Source organism: Pongo pygmaeus, chromosome 9 (genome assembly GCF_028885625.2).
Source record: "Pongo pygmaeus isolate AG05252 chromosome 9, NHGRI_mPonPyg2-v2.0_pri, whole genome shotgun sequence".
Lineage (NCBI taxonomy): Eukaryota > Metazoa > Chordata > Mammalia > Primates > Hominidae > Pongo > Pongo pygmaeus.
Genome location: NC_072382.2, coordinates 79,819,131 through 79,836,718, shown reverse-complemented (window position 1 = coordinate 79,836,718; position 17,588 = coordinate 79,819,131). Strand labels below are relative to the sequence as shown.

At 41.9% G+C, this 17,588-nt stretch overlaps 1 protein-coding gene across 6 annotated transcripts in view; it reads left to right on the top strand.

Moving 5' to 3' along the window:
* Nucleotides 1-17,588, top strand: part of TENM4 (teneurin transmembrane protein 4) — a 782,056-nt gene that overhangs the window by 563,411 nt on the left and 201,057 nt on the right. For 5 of the 6 annotated variants that reach the window (XR_010127599.1, XM_063671257.1, XM_063671258.1 and 2 more), the window contains one exon: nt 14,591-14,761. The exons of the other annotated variant lie outside the window; for it this stretch is intronic. Coding sequence is in view for 4 of the 5 variants with exons in the window: in XM_063671257.1 (XP_063527327.1) it covers nt 14,591-14,761 (171 nt within the window). In the remaining variant the exon portion in view is untranslated. The remainder of the gene's footprint in view (nt 1-14,590; nt 14,762-17,588) is intronic. 6 annotated transcript variants of the gene reach the window in all.

Here is a 17,588-nt window from a genome sequence, read left to right as displayed (position 1 = left end):
CCCTTACCTTTGCACCCACTCAACCACCAGGCCCAGGCCCACTTCCTTCATATCAGATTTATTGAGATATAATGTACATACAGAAAATTAACACGTTTTAAGTGTACTACTGTATGAATTTTGACAAACTGGTAGAGTTACGTGACCACCACCACAGTCAAAACACATAACCATTCCATCACCCCCAAAAGTTCCCTCATGCCCCTTTGAAGTCAACCCCCCTCTCATTCTCAGCCTCTGGCAATCACTCATCTATCTATTCTCTGTCTCTGTAGTTTCAGGCACTGTTTTTCAGAAATATAGTAAAGAAGTGATTTATTTACTGGCTTTAAAATCAGGTGTTACCTAAAATAATCTCCAAACTCTGAGATATTTCAGTGTTGTTGGAGAAATTTTTTAAAGTATCATCCAGAATTCAAGATACTGGGGCAAACAACAGAAACATTCTGCATTTTTCTGTGTGTTATCCTTGACCTCCATATCGTGGCTCATAGTTTCTGAGTTTGGGAATGTGTCAAAAAGAAAGGACCCACATTTACTCATATATTCATTTTTAATAACAACAGCAGCCACAGCCTCAGCGTAGTCAGTGTGGATAAACAGCTTTATGTCCTTCTGCCTTTTTCACAGGCCATTTTTTCATGCAAACATTTTCAAGTACTGACACAATCCTCATTCTCGCCAAGTGTAAAAGCCATTATATTTGTGCCATTACTGTATCATTGTATTCCAGCTGTTTCCAGTTCTTTGGCATTGTAAGTAGCACTTCTGTGAACATCTTTGTGCCTCTGCTCTGTTTTCGTATTTCATATTTGGATTATTTTGGAAAGGGTGTATTCCCCAGAGCAGGATTCCTGGGTCACAAGGCGTGAACAGCTGTTACTCACTGCTAGATCCTCTTCAGAAGGATAGGACTGAACTTCAGGGCTCCCATCCAGGTATCCAATTTCCCCACAGTCCTGCCAGAAGGAAACTTTCTGTCTGATCTTGGGTCTGCCAGTTTAATTGGTGGGAGGTGGGCGCAGGGTCACAAGTGGCTCTGAGACCAAAAAAGGCTGAAGGATTCCTGAAGAGAGCTGCCCATCACCTCCTACCCCACTTCTACCAATCAGTTCTTTTTCAAGAGCTTAGCTCAAGTGTCGCTACTTCAGGGAAGCATCTGTGAGCCTCTCCCGCTGAGCCAGGAACCCAGTTCTATGCCTTTATGGTGCTTGTGGTGCTCCTCACAATTACTGCTAAATGACTGTGACATGGATCGTTTAATATCTGTCCCCACCATTAGATTATGAGCTCCATGAGGGCCGAAAAAATTTCTGTCACACTTAATATCATAGCCACAGCTTCTTGTGCCAGGTCTGACATGATGTTGCATGTGTCCAGCAAAAGTTTGTTCAAGGAAAGAAAGGAGGGCAGGATGTCAAGATCAGAACCCAACAGATGTTGCAAGGCATGGAGAGGGGAGAAAGAAAAAGGAAAGAATAGAGGTTCCAAGTTCTCACAGAGATCAGAGGTGGAAAGTGTATATCAGTGAGTGGAAAATGGCTGCTCGAAACTATGCAGAGGGAAAACCAGAGGAGATAAAGCCAGAGGCGGCTGCTGAAACGTAGCCGGCATGGGGCATAGGCTGGCTTTGTCCTAACTGCTCATCTGCTCCTAACTACTTACGACTCAAGCAAGAAGTGTACTCTCCCCAGACCTCAGTTTCCTGACCCATGTATGTAGATAAGAAGCTGCTGTGGAGATGAAATGATTCTCAGGCACCTAGTTCTTAATAGTAAGAGCCACTCATAAATGAAATTTGCCTGCCCCTTCCCCCTGGCAAACAAGATGTGTTGAGTTTGAGGGCCAAGCAGTTTCTGAGTTTGGAAATGTGTCAAAAAAAGGGACCCACATTTACTCATATATTCATTTTTAATAATAACAGCAGCAGCTGCAGAAACAACACACTCTCCTAGGGGCTGGAGGCCCTGGGGGCAATTTGAAGCCCCCAGGGTGAGACAGCACAGCTATGGTTGGTCAGGAAGGACCCCAACTGCATCTCTGGGTGCTCCTTCTACAACATTGCCCAGGGAGTATGGAAAAGGAGTTGATTTTATAGATTTTTAGCCTTCTTGGAAAGGAATTTTCCCCAAGTCTCGTTTGTATTCCAGAATAATTACTGTGAGATAACATAATTTAATTGCACTTAAGTGCAGACAGAAAGAGAAAACAGCCCCCCTGATGGCTATTCTTGCACTGAGTAAATACCTAGCACTTGTGGAGGAGAAGTTAGGAAGGGGCTACACTGAAGTCTGCTAGGCTTAGGGGACAAGGCAGGAGCAGAGCTCAGCCTCTTTTCATGGTAGGGAGGAAGAGCAGGGTGGAAGGAAGAAGGGAGCAGTGAGAGGAAGAGAGAAGGCTGAAAAAACCACAATATTTCTCCTTCCACTCAGTGCTTCTTCCTATCAGTAAAACAACAAAACCAGAACTAAACAGCTTCATCCTTCTAAAGACAGCAATACGATCTCGGAGCAAAAGCACAGACTGGGCCGAATAAGACCTGCATTCCAAACCCGGCTCAGACACGTTTTTAAACCTCTCTGTATGTTGGTTTCCTCATTGGTAAAATGTCAATTAGTATCTAAGTGGTGTTTTGAGCATTAAGCAAGAGAACATCTGCAAAGGGCCCAGTCCAGTGGATGACCCATAGTAGATGTGGAGTAAACGCAGCTTCCCAACCCCTGAATCACCTGGAGATTTTAAACCCTTTCAGGTTTAGCAGCCAAGAGCCATCCCTGGATGCAGGGATTTCAGGTGATTAAGCAGAAGGAGCTTCCCCAAATTCAGGTTTAAACTGGTGGGGAGCATTCACTGAGCCTGTCTTTTGGACTGTGTCCCAGGCTGTGAGGAGCAGACAAAGCCAGATAAGATAGCGTCACTGCCTCTGAACCATCCATACTTTCTTGGACAGCCAGATGTGTAAGGAGCTGATGGCAATTCTAGGCGGATGATAAAGGTATATTACTGGAGTTTGAACCTATCCCTGTGGGATTCCAAAGGAGACAGCAATTCATTCTAACTGGGAGGATCAGGAAAAATTACAAGGCATTGAGCTTGTAAATCAAGTAAGATATTGAAAGAGAAGATCAGAATGGCTTTCTGGAAGACCGAACAGCCTAAACAAAGGCAGAGGATAGTAGATAGGAATGCTGGATACTTCTGCATCTGTGTCAGAAGAGTCCACATTAAAGTGTCCATTTGTGCATTTTACCTCTCTATGGGCCTCAATCTGTACCTTCATTCTGTTTTACTGAAGACTTTCAGTATAAAACTACAGAAATCACAAGTGCTGGTAGACACTGGCTGCCTTTCCCCTTAGAAGAGAGGCTCCGCTAGGCAAATACAGAATAAATACCATGCCTTTATGCAAGGCCTTTTAATTTTTCTCTCCAGCAGTCAATGCACTCTCTATAATTATTAACTGCATTTCCTTGTCCTGCAAGCCCCAGATGTGGAAACTGAGGCCTGCTGCAGTCAAATAACTTGTTCGGCTGGAATGGCTGGTGAGTAGTAGACCTGGACCTAGAAATCCAGTTTTCCGACTATAAACCCTATGCAGACCATGCTGCCTCTAAAAGCCCTCCTCTCATGTCCCTGTGCCCCATACCTGAGGCTCAGAACAAACAAGGGCCATGTTGCCCTTCTGTCTGCAGCTTGCCTTTGCCCCTGCTCCCAGCCACTCCCAGCAAAGCCTAAGCTGATGTAACAGCACACACAAACATGGCAGCACACACAAATCTAGAGTTTGCCTTGTGCCAGGCAGGTGCTATTCTGAGTGTTACATGTATTTCCTCATTTAATATTCTCAACAGTCTTACTTATCCAGTAAGTATTTGTTAAGTGCAAACAGGAGCACCATACTGTTTTTATTTCCATTTCCATAGATGAGAAACTGAGGCCACGAAGGTTAAATGATATGTCCAAAGCCAGATCTCTAGTGAGAGAAAGAGACAGGACTCACACCCAGAGCCCATCCTCTCCTCATTGGGCTCTACCCTTCCCATATGCTGGGGGGCATTTAGGGAAGGTTTTCACCCTTCTGAACTACTGAGAGGATGCAAGTAGCTCCTTGCTAAAGAAAGAAACTAGGCTGGGCACAGTGGCTTACATCTGTAATCCTAGCATTTTGGGAGGCCAAGGCGGGCAGATCACTCAAGGCCAGGAGTTTGAGAATAGCGTGGCCAACATGTTGAAACCCTGTCTCTACTAAAAATACAAAAATCAGCTGAGCATGGTGGCACACGCGTGTAATCTCAACTACTCGAGAGGCTGAGGCAAGAGAATCACTGGAGCCTAGGAGGCAGAGATTGCAGTGAGCCTGGGCAACAGAGTGAGACTCTGTCTCAAAAAAAAAAAAAAAAAAAAAAAAAATGAAAGAAACTAACTTATCTTCTTATGAAGGAAAAATGAACATCCATCCGTCTGTCCTGCCCCGTGTACTGTGCCAGCACTGCCATGCACATGTGCACTGACTGGGGCGGCGGTTTGCACCCAAAGTGCTTCAGGACTGGAGCCAACAGGAGGCCAGGTTATGAATGTCAGGAGACCTCAAAACCTATTGCTTATTGAGCAACAGCACCTTGTAGTATCTGATTCTGCTGTTCTCCAGGCTTCCTCCAGCATGAGTAGATTGTCACTGGCGTAACATTTCACTTTGGAGAAAGCCCTTCCTGCTGGCACGTGGCAGGCAGCTAGATTGATCATGCCCTTGAGCCTAGAGTTAGATTTTGTTCACAGCCTCCAGTGGGAAAGAAAAAATGCCAGTATCATTAATTGTAGTGTGGCCTCCATTTCATCACATTGTCTCAAATTTTACCACTCAGATCATCTGTAGAATTGAGTAGGAAGACATATTCCTCAGACCCCTGTGTGTGTCTCAGCCTGTGTGTGGCACTGTGTATATAAGCACACACTTGATTCCAACTGTCTTTGCAAAAAGGGTATTTGAGAGGAGATGGAGTAGGAGGGTAACAAAGCTTTAAATGAAAATTTTAGGATAATTAGCATTTTTCTTTACCTAGAAGCTGAAAATTCTTCTTTTCCACCTTGTTTATGTCTTCTGACTTTTCTGTAGTGCAGTAAGTCTATTAAATAGCACTATACATACACCTAATTGTTGAGGTCTGAGACTGTGTGGGTGGTTTCACATATAAATCTTTGTACCAGTCTGTGTATTAAACACAGACTGTATTACATTAGGACATTTGGGTGTTCTTTCTTTCATTCATTAACTATCAAGCAATATAATAATAATGCCTTATATTTTCAATATACTTTATAATCTCTAAATTCTAAATTCTAATCATTAAATTTAATTCTTACAAGAGCCTGGGAGATGGTTTTCTATTATTTCCATTTCCACAGATGAAAAAACTAAGAGTCAGGTTGGTTAAGTGACTTCCCTGTTGATGCACAGCTGGTAAGGGCCAGAGCTGGGAGCCTTACTGTCTCTCTACAGATCTGTTCCACTGGGTACTAAGCCTGGTAGAGAAACCAGCAAGGGACAGGAAGCACAGGTATGCATACCATGAGGGCAGTGTTTATGGGAAAGGGGCAGAAATCATGATAAGGGCCCAGGGCTGAGGGCAGTGGCCACTTTTGGCTGGGAGTGATGGTGGAAATCCTCACAGAAGAGGCAATATTTGAAGTATGTCTTGAAGGATGGGGGAATTTTTTCTTAATAGAGAAGGTGGTGACCGTTCAAGCAGAGGGCATCGTATCAGCAAAGGCATGGAGGCTAGATGGGCAGGCAGGCTCAAGAGACAGAGAAATCCAAACAAAGTGAGACTCCTGAGCAGGTAGAAGTAACGTAGACCATCAAATATTGTGTTCAACACACATTTAAAATGCTCTTTTAACATCCTTTCTGTTCTGAAGAGATACCATATCAAGTGTCTATTCTCAGGAAAATATTGCCAATGAAATTTGAGTAAAAAGGCAGGTCCATATAACAATGAGATTGGCAATGTTGGTTTTTTGTTTTTGTTTTTGTTTTCCATTTTTGACATTTTCACAGCTTGATACCTAATCAGAAAAGCAGTGTGGTATAGTGGTTAGGGGCAGGTTCCATCTGGACTTAACTCAGATCTGAATTTGGTCTCTCCCTCTAATTAGAAGGTAACGCGGGACAAGTTGATAGACCTCTTTAAGCCTCAGTTTCCTCATCTTACAAATGAGAGTAATAACAATACTTACCCCATTGGGCTTTGTGAGGATTAAATGATACTGTTTCTAAAACACTCAGCACAGTGCTTGGTACAGTATAGCTTCCAAGTAATGACTATGGCTGTTAACATTATCATCATCATGGTCCCTGGAATTCCTTACTGCCTTAAACTTCCTAGTTTTAGTCAAAGACTAAACCAAACCAAGGGTCTGTGTGTAATCAAAGAAGAAGCAGAGGTAACTCACATATGAGTGCCTTGCTCTGTGCACAGATAAAGGCGGGGGGTAGGAAAATATGATATGGTCCCCAAGGGCTGGAAAATACCCATGGGAATGGAGACTGGGAAGCTGTAGGGAGTAAAGGAGGGACGTCAAACACTCTGTTCTGTGTGATTTTAAAGTGCTATTTCGAAATGTTTCTCATTATAAAGAAATATTATCCCAAGTTACAAATCTGGGTGGCAGGCTCCACGTTAAGCTGTCTGCCCTCATTCCTCTTGCTGAAGTGAATGATCCAAAGGGAAAAGGCCTCTCCTAATAATACATACACAAATTAAAACTCCATTTGAGGTACAGTGGGGACCACCTCCTAATTGACTTTGATCATGAAAAAAATCAGTTGCATGGCTGGCGCGCCAAAGAAAATCAGAAGATTGGAGGGTTGCTCTATACAGCCAAGTAGCGGTACATTTTCTTGTAGCTATGGAAATGGAGCATAGCAACAAGCATCTTCTCCTTGTGTGAGCTCCCAAGTACCAACTAAACACACATTTCTCTTTCCTGCCTCATTTGATCGTTAACACAGGTGAGGGAGGGGACGATGCATCTCAGGTGAGAGGCTGGTCCTTTGCAAGTTGGAACACCTTTATATAGACACTTCAGATAGCATTGGGAATGGTGTCATCATGGACACAAGGGCCACAAAGAAAGGAATGTGATGATGGCACACTTAGGAAATAACAGACACCATCCCAGACCTGGCGGTAGCGTGTTGTACCACCCAAAGGGCAATGCTGACTCCTCACACCAGCAGAGCAGTTTGAACAGGCAGGAGATCCTTTGGGTTCAGTGATCACTGCATCACTAGTGAGGCCTGAATATGAAGGGCAGATGGTGGGCATCGTACTAGGTTTCAGCACCCCTTCTGTGTGGAGCCGCTTCCTTGAATGCTTGCCCTGTTGATAGTGATTTCACAAAAGCTGCATTTTTATCCTGATCGGGATGAAATGGAAGCCTGTCCTGTGCTTCCTTGATGACAGTGTGACAAGAACTTCGTATCTGGCATCACTGGAATCTGCTTTTGGATCTTGGCACTGCTATGTTGAGTGGTACAATTGTAGACAATTCTGGATCCTCGGTTTTCTAGAGATAGAAAATTAAAGTAGTAATATATACTACTTATCTCTGTTTTGAGGCACCTGATCTATGAAATGGAGTTACTATCTAACTTAAAGAGTTGTGAGTTTGAATGACATAATAAATGTGAATCCTCCAGTATTATATCACACACAAGGTAAAATTTTAATAAGTAGGAGCTTATTATTATTATTTATACTTAATTAGTATACTTAATACTAATAATATAATACTTAATAATATAAGTATATTATTACTTATACTTAATAAGTATTATTTATACTTATTATTATTTAATACTTTAATAATAAGTATTATTATTTAATGCTTAATAATAAGTATTATTATTTAATGCTTAATAATAAGTATTATTATTTAATGCTTAATAATAAGTATTATTTAATACTTAATAATAATATTATTATTATTTAATAATAATCCTCACTCTGTCTCCTTCCTTTCCTTGCTTTCTTCTTCACCCCTTTGGACCAGGTTCTGGGTCCAAACTATCTCAAAAGAGCAAATCTAGCTTTACTGTCAGCGAAATATTTGTCTCAAAATCTTTTTAAAAATTGTGATGTAGTTTTCAGGCATCGTAACTCATCACCAGTGTGATGTGCCAGGAGGGGAACCTGGGCTTTGGAACCAGTCAGATCTGTTTTTAGATCTGGGTTCAAATTTGGCCTTAGTACTTCCTATCTGTGTGTCTTTGGGCCAGCTGAGGAGACTTTCTGAGCCTCCAGTTTCTTCATTTGTCAAACGAGTTTCTCAAGATTCATGTAAAGATTGAATGAGAGAGCATATGTAATTCCCCATGTCTGGGGTCGGACACAAGGCAAAAGCTCAAAATCAGGACCCCTCCCCCATGCTGTATCATCTTTCTCTTCTACCTATTGCTTGTGACACTAAGTTGTAGGCTTCCTTTTTAATGCTGATGCACTAAAATGAGTTTGGAAACTAGGAAATAATCGTCTGCTGTAATTCAAATCCTGATGTCATTTTTATGTATTTCTTTACAAATTGTTTTTCATATGCATACATGGTTTTGCAGAGATGCAGTCAGGAAACACATGCAATTTGGTGCCCTGCCTTTTCTTTTCCTAACATTGTGTCTTAAGCATTTTCCTGCATTGCTGTTTATCATAGTTATTTTTTGTAATGATTGCCTTATATTCCATCCTGTACCTGTACCATAAGTTAACTAAGTCGTTCTCCTATTTTTAGACATCGAGTTTGCTTCCAATTTTTTTTCTGTTATCCTGCCGTGTACATCTTGTGTATATAGTTTCTTGGCTTGGAACTTTTAAATGTGGTGTCTTTGTAGCAAAACCAGGAAGATAACCTAGGGAATGAAAGCCTGTCATTTCTGTTATTATTTTATCTTTTTAGTTTTTCACCCCATTAGAGGACCATAAGTCAAAGAACCTCAGTGACTGATTTCATAGAAATAGTCATTTAAAAAAAAAACTGAGCACTAATATAAAACAGAAAAGTGGGTAGCTGCGTGGTTGGGTTGGTTCCCACTGCCTTTTGAAACCAAAAATGCCACTTGAATCAACAGTTCTTGTGGTTATAACCGTGTCTAGTCACTCCCTGGAGCTGCTGATGTACAGACGCAAGTGGGTTCGTGCATTCCAGTTTTGGAAGGGAAGTGTGCATCGTGACAGCAGAAACTCACCTGTACTGATATTGGTGACTCTTGCATAATGACTTTGTTAATTGCCTCCTGCTGGCCGGGTGCTGAGGGGAGCCTTCAATGTCTGAACATCTATGGAGCCTTTCTTTAAAATGTCAAGATAGAGCTTGCACTTTCTGAGCCATCTCTCATGTCTCACTGGGCAGGAAAAGGCAACGGGGAAAATGTCAGCCCTGGGATGAGATTGACCAGAGCCAAGAGAATCAGAACTTCCCCCACCTTGGCTCTTGGCTTTTAGAAATCATTAACATTTCAGCGTGGGTGATCTTGTGAACCAGCTACCTTTCCACAGCCTTTTTCTGAACTTCTTAGCATCTTTTCACCTTTTCACTGAATTACAAACTAGTCTAACGGGAAAACCAGTATCAAGTTACTTATCTAGGTCACTTTGAGTGTACTTGAGGAAGGTTTTGCACAAGAGTTATAAATACACACTGCAGAGTATCATATAGAGAATCCTGTGATGTAACACTGATGATGTGTAGTTACCATTCATTCTTCGGGGAACAAGGAATACAGTGATTATAATTTATATTGTTTCAGTGGCCTGGTCTATCCTTAGCAGGCTGGGGAGAACCATTTATATTTGTTAGCTTTTTTTTTTTTTTTTTTTTAATCTATGGCTCTGTCTTCCAAATCATTTGGATAACACGCACTCAGCTGCTATACACAGCTTTAAATGAAGATTGCTGTGGGCCAGAGAATATTTATCATCACTATCAGCTCCCCCTCCCTAAATATTTATTTCAAATTTTATTTGCTGCTGGCTTTATGCTGCCCATATTTTATCTTCTATTTAAAATAAAATATATAAAAGAAGAAGCTTGGCTTGGGAGCACAGGGTCCTGAGTTTTAAACTTGCCTCAAATTTCTACCAGCTCTGTGATCTCAGGTAACTTACTTTACTTCTCTAAGTAAATCAGAATATAGCACTATAGCTCTATTTCTATTCTACTTCCATTTTCCAATAATGTTTTTTCAACCTACTTTTATATGAGGATGAAACTGAATAATATAAATAAAGCACTTGGCATGTAGTGTGCATTCAAATGATACTAATTTTTGTGTTATGATTTTGATTATTACAAAGGATAAAGAAGAGAGGCCACTCGATCATACATATTTCATGGGCAGACTCTGGCTGAGAATGTGCTGTGTCCTTTGGAAAGAGGAGAGCAGAGCGAACTACTTCTCTCCCTTCCCTCTCCCCCTCTCCCATAACCCAGAACTACAGAATTAACCACCTGCCTAACAATACAGTAAAAAATGAAAGGGTCACTAGCATGACTTATATTTAAAACCTTGGATCACAGATTAAATATCCCCTTTATTTTGGCTTTAAGATGACTTTGCTGTATTCTCACTCATTTGTGGGAGCTAAAAATTAGAACAATTGAATTCATGGAGATAGAGAGTAGAAGGATGGTTACCAGAGGTTTGGAAGGCTAGTGGGAGGTTTGGAGTTAGGTGGCATGGTTAACGGGTACAAAAAAAAAATAGAATAAAGAACTGTGCTATTTGATAGCACAACAGGGTGTACTATAGTCAATAACAATTAAACTATACATTTTAAAATAACTAAAAGTATAATTGGATTGATTGTTTGTAACACAAAAGATAAATGCCAAAGGGAGGGGATGGATACCCCATCTTCCATCATGTGAGTATCATGCATTGCAAGCCCGTTACCAAAACATCTCATGTATCCCCTAAGTATATACACTTTCTGTGTGCCCACAAAAATTAAAATTTTTTTTAAAAGATGACACTACTGGTTGAACTTCATGTCTCTGAATCTCTGCTTCATCCTACTCCTTACTTTCCAGGTAGCCATTTCTCAGCCCAACCTTGGTTGGGTGACCCTAGGTTTCCTTCCCTACCCACCAGCCTCTAAAGTTATTTTCGGATGGTTAAATCTCCTGAGAGATTCAGTCTAAGTTGGAGTTGAATACAGAGCTTTGCTTTCCCAGATAGTTTTCAGGAGTGCATCTTCCACAGGCCACAGAAACAATTGGCCAGCCTCACAGCTGTGTTGGCCTCTGTGATTGCCAGGAGGGCACAGTGGAGAGGAAGGGGTGCCAACACCCGCCCCCTCATGTCTCCCCCACCCTCGTAACTGTGGACTGTCCTGCCCTCATTAACTTCCCTGGGACCCCAGACCTGTTGATCGTTTTCACCTGCAACACTTTTTCCCCTACCCACAACGTATCTTTTTTTTTTTTTTAAGCAAGGACTTATTTGCATCTTGTTAAATATAAAAGAAAGCTGTGACAATAAAAATGTTTCTCTTCACAAAGCTGTGAGAGTTCTATTCATTCTGGGATTAGTTAATTCTCATGACCTTTTAAGAAGACAGCACTATTGCACACTTAGATGAGATAATTGATTCTAATGGGGAAAGAAGCATTGCTCACTTAGTTGCATATATCTGATTTGTCTGTAGCTCAAACAGTTTCTCAGTTACCTTTGGAATTGCTAATATATAAAGTAAGAAGGTAAACAGAATTTTGAGCTAATCCAGCCTTGGAAATAGCAGAATATTCAAAGCTTCCAGGCAGATTAACTGTTCAAGTATTATTGTCACCTACATAGGAGGTAGAGGAGAGCAGTGCAAAGCACCTCACCTGGTACCAAAAAAGGTGCTCAATAAATGTCAGTGACTGTTGTCATTATCATTATCATCAACAGTACAAATGCAATGAATGGTTATCACATATAGTTATCACACGTGTACAGTTTGCAAAGCATTTTGCCACATATTACCTCATTAGGTACAACAATGTTTTGAAGCTTTCTATACTAATTGCTCAGATGAAAAGACTGCAGCTAGGCAGTGGCAGCTGAGATTCAAAACTAGTTTCTTTCCTCTGGTCCCACACACCTTCTCCTGCACCACAGTAACCAAAGAAAAAGCAAAGTGTCAGATCTCGTTGCTTTCACCAAGAGTGGCCTCCTGGCTGAAGCAGACTTGTGTGTGTTCCCCATGGCTTGTGTTCAGACTAGAAATCAAACGGGTATGCTGTGCTCCAGTCTCCTCGATAGTTTTTTTTGTGTGTCTTGATGGCAGTCACACAGCCCCTCAAAACCACCATCAGTGACACCTTCATACACTGGGGCCAGGTAACAGAGTTTCCTCTCTAGCTCACAGGATCCTGTGTTACTGCCTAAAAAGAGACTTAAAAGCCTTGGAGGCTGTTTGATGTACAAAAGGGGGATGTCTTTGTAATGCCCATCCTGATAGATACACCAAGCAAGAGGTGCCCTAGCTAAGCAGGCAAGCCTGGGCCTTGACGCCGAGAAGACTGACAGTGCATGTTTTCAGGATTGGAAGAGTTTGGGATTATAGTCTCGTCTCTGCCACCTGTTAGCCATTTAACCTTGCGTGTGTTAATTAGTCTTGTTGTGCCTTAGTTTCTCCATCTGTAAAATGGGGTTATGAATACCTCATAGGATTATTGTGAGAGTTAAAGGAATTATTGTTTGTAATGCTCTCAGCCTAATGCCTGGCATATCGTTAAATAATAAATAATAGTTTTATGGCTATCTTAATTTTCATTAACCTTCTGAGCCTTAATATGCACCTCTGTAAATCCGGTCTGGTGAGGTTGCCATGAGGATTAATATATACAAGTTCCCCTGCATACTGCCTGTCACACAGTAAATACAATTACTATGGGCCTTCATCTCTCTGAAGATCCTTCCCTGTGTTCTTCTAGCCCCCCTAGCGGGTCAGTCACCCCCTCCTCTAGGCCTTCTGGTCCTGCTGAAGAGACTTTGTTATTTGTCTGTCTTCCCTACTTGGCTGTGAGCTCATTGAAGCAGGGACTCTCTGATTTCATTCTGGCTCTCCAGAATCTGCCATGGAGTGGGCTTTCAGACAGTGTTCACCAAGCAAAGGAGTGAATGTTACATCCAGGGTGTCGTGAAGGTCCAGGGACTTGAGTGCTTACTTCCATGTATGGGGAATTCAGATGGGTATCAGAAGAGGGGAGCTTGAACCACTGACAAGGCCCAAGCCTGGAATCCTAAAATGGGATTTAAGCAGATATTTTGTGCTAGATCACAAACATTATTGGAGATGAGCTTCCCAGCCTTCTCAAGCGTGTATATCTCAAGGGACAATGTTCATTCTTTTGCGCCTTATGCTCTCTTTCTAGATTGCTGTACAAGACTTTTTAGCAGTTGCTACCTTGGAAAAATATCTTTCGAACAGAAATATAAGCACATGGCACAAAATGAAAATGTGCAAAAGGTGTACAGTGAAAAGCAAGTTTCCCTCCTACCCCCCGATCCATAGTATCTCTGTCCTTCACAGGACACAGCTACTGTTACCAGTCTTTCATATTCTACCAGAAATATTTTATACATTTCCAGGAATTTTTAAACCCAAAGGTAGTATATCAAATACACTTCTGCATGTTATACTTTTCTTTCCACAAAAGTACATAAAGAACCTCTTTATTGTTTTTAATGATTGCATCCAATTTTGTTGTGTGGATATTACTTCATTTTCTTGCCCCTTATCAATGGACTGGTTTCTAATATGTTGCTATAACGAATTATACTGAAGTGAATAACCTTGTATGTACATCATTTAGTACATGTATAAGTATATCTGGAGGAGGAATTTCTAGAATTGGAAGCTTTATGTCCCAGGATAAAGGATATATGTATTTTAATGTTGCTAGCTTTTATCAAATTGCCCTCCATAGATTTTGTACATCATATTCTCACACCAGTAAAGTATGGGAATGCTTGCTTTCCATTCTCTGCCAATAGAGTGTATTTTCAACCTTTTTTATCTTTGCCAAACCATATGTGAAAAATAGTATTTCAGAGTCTAACTTACGTTTCTTTTACTATGAATAATGCCAAGAGTCTTTTCATATGATTATGAGCTATTTGTATTTCTTATTCAGTAAATTGTTCATATCCAATGCCTATTTTCCTACTGAGTTGTTGGACTTTGGTTATTATTTGTACAAGTTATTTTTGCATTAAGGAAATTAACATTGTCATACCAATTGCAGTTTTTCCCCCAGATTGTTATTTATCTTTTGAAGCAAAGACCAAGACCTCCTGAGACTCCCCGATCCTGCCTACTCCCAGTTCCACCAGACTGTGAGCCCCTAGAGGGCAGGGTCTGAACCTTGATCCTCTCTGTTCCCAGTCTCCTTTGCAGCGCTGGCACTACAAGAGCTCCCTTTTGGGGCTACTTGTTGAACTGAACTGAATGCCTGTGTTCCCCCACCCTGCCCACCTTTCCCTTATGGCTTGGGAGTTCCGTTTCTGCCTCCAGCAGAAAAAGATGACTTTTCTCATTGCTCACCACAGCCATGCACCTGTTTGGCCTAAACTGGCACCTGCAGCCGATGGAGGGGCAGATGTATGAGATCACGGAGGACACAGCCAGCAGTTGGCCTGTGCCAACCGACGTCTCCCTGTACCCCTCAGGGGGCACTGGCTTAGAGACCCCTGACAGGAAAGGCAAAGGAACCACAGAAGGTAGGGTTGCTGCATTGTCCGTGTTGTGAGTCCTCTGTGTCTGCCTCTGAGCTGAAGGGCCCTCCATAACGTGCGTGCGTCATATGCCTGGCTCACAGCTCCATGCTCTGGCGCTCCCTCCATCCTTCTGCACTCCACGCCAGCTACCAAGCTGCCAGTCCACCTGTTTCTTCATCGCAGTTCCTTGTCACTGAGAGTTCATGGGAGGCTCAGGCAGGGCTCATGGTGCTCAGCAGAATCCCATCCCATGCCTTGAGGGAAGCATTAGGGGCTTCACACTGCTGGGGTGGCCATCTTTGTGTGGGGTGAGAGGAGCTCTTCTGGGCAAACCTCATGGGACAGATGGGCATCTGTGGGAGTGGGGTATGGGGAGGCAGGTAGATGGGGTGTTGTAATGGAAAGATTCTTGGACTCTTGTGGTTTAATAGAAATACCAGTTCAAGTGGTCTGTCATTTACTAAATGTGTGACCTTGAGCAAGTCACTTATTTGCCTGAGCTTCAGTTTCCTCATCTGCAATAATAGCAATAATCATTAGTGTTCGTACAGCATGTTTGTTTTAAAACTTTTTGTCAAAAGCATTTCACATTTAATTCCCACAGAGATCCTGTAAGATAAGTATAATTATTTTGTAATTATTCTAGATGTAAAAACTAGAATTGGTGCAAAGGATTGCACTAATTAAGTGATTTGGCCAGAGTCACACAGCCAGTAAATGGTAGAGTCTGGGATATGAGCCCAGGTCTGTGACTCCAGGACTCTTGCTATCTCCGTAAGCTTCCCCACCTGACTTACCCCAAGGTTACAGGGCCCTGAAGGAGATGTGGGTGTGAAATTCTATTGTACAATGAGACATGGATATTTCCTATCAATGATGGAAATGGTGGTGGCATTGGGTTTGCTACTCTTGAATGGGATATCCATAGGCCCATGTTCTCAATGTCTTAGAAATATTTCTAACATGCCATGGACATTGTCAGCCAAGAGTGGCACAGACTCACAAAAATTGGCACCCAGAAAGATGTCTGAGCTAATAACCCAGCCTGGCTGTCATTCTGGGCAGTGTGGCGTTCCCCTCTCCTGCACCTGCTATGGCCTGCTTTCTCTCCCTGTGGCCCTTCAGTCAGCACATTGGCAATAGCTGCCTCTGACTTTCACTGCTTACATCTTCTTTTCTCTCAGTTGACTTTTGGGTCATAGCATCTGAGCCTCTCTGCCCTTGCAATAATTTGCCTTCCAGCCACCAGTTTGTTTAAGAGGGTGGCATATACTTGGTCAGAGTATCTACTCGTGACCTCTGAAATGAGGATCCTGAGGGCCAAAGTCAACTCTTGGCCTCTGGTCATCTTTAAGGGAAGTGGGAACTGGGATCATTTCCACACAGAACCCCTGCCCACTATTTTGAGGGACAAAGCCAGTCCTCTCATTTGCAAAGATTGTAAGTCTTAAAATGCTAAATAATGCACACTTTCTTTGCCTCTTAATAGGATATGGAGGGAGGAGTCATGAATGGGACCATGGGAAGAGCTCTGGGTTAGAAGTCAGAAGCCCTGAGTTCAAGTCCAGCTGCAGCCACTGACCTGTGGTATCACCTTAAGCAAATCCCTTGAACACACTTTCTGGGAGTCCTTTTCCTCCTCTTCAAAAGGAGAATATTGAGCTAGATTCTCTCTAAGGTGCATTCTAATTTGTAAGTTCTACATATGAAAATAGTAACAGAATCATGTAAGTAACCAGATGACTCTTCAGAATGTCACGTTGGCCCTGTCCATGGTCCTGCCTTTTGGCTTGTGGTGCCCACGTCAGCTTCTAGTGTCGGATGCCATGGGTTAATACGATAACGTGAAGACTGTCTTTAGATCAGCATGTACAAATGTAGATTTAAAATATGCTTAACCCTCAAGGAACTGGTAAAGGATCTCATTTGGCAAAACGTATTTTCTTCCCTCTATGGTCTCTACCAGACGTTCTTTAAACAGGAGTCGGATCTATCTGAAATCTCTCACTCTAATGAAATTAGTCTGTGGGTTGTTTAGGTTTTGTTTTGTTTTTGTAAGGAACAGGAGGTGCAGATAAGAGAGAAAATAAAATTGCACCAGATTATTGGTTTATTTTAATTGGAGTATTTTTGCTTAAAGGGATTATCTGTCATTACTGATGCAAATGAAAATCCTATTTGCAAATGCCTTCAATGCAGCACTGTGCTGCAAAGTGGTCGGCATCAGAAGCAATCACTGTGACAAAAAAAATACATCAGACTGGAAACCAGAGGACAAAGCTTCCTATAGTTTATGTGAGACCACAATGTTCTTCATTTATTTTGCCCTGGTCAAATCAATGTCTACTCAGTTTATGTTTTTCATTATGATGTTAAAAATGCATTTCCCTAGATCTGTCTCAATTCAGAAAGTCTTTAACTCTGATGTGAGCACATATTTCTCGTCCCTTCTGAGGGTATTCAAGAAAACAGCTGATTCCAGAATTAAGATTAGAGTCTCTGCTTCACAGTGATGGAGAAAGCAATGTGGTATGATAGAAAAGGGTAAATGGGCCTTGGAGCCAGACAATGTAGGATGTTAATCCTGACCCTGCTTTATATTGGCTCTGTTAACTTATGACACTTACTGCATCTCCCTTGACCTTCCTCATCTGTAGAACAAGGATAACTATATCTATCCATTCAAAGCCTAATGTTGAAGTGGCACTCAACAAATATTAGTTCTCTTCTTCTTATCCACTCAAATCCCATGCCATTCCATATTAGTTATTAAAATCCCAGAAGTCCAGACTAATTAATATTCTCTCCCTGCCACAGATTCTGCAAAGGT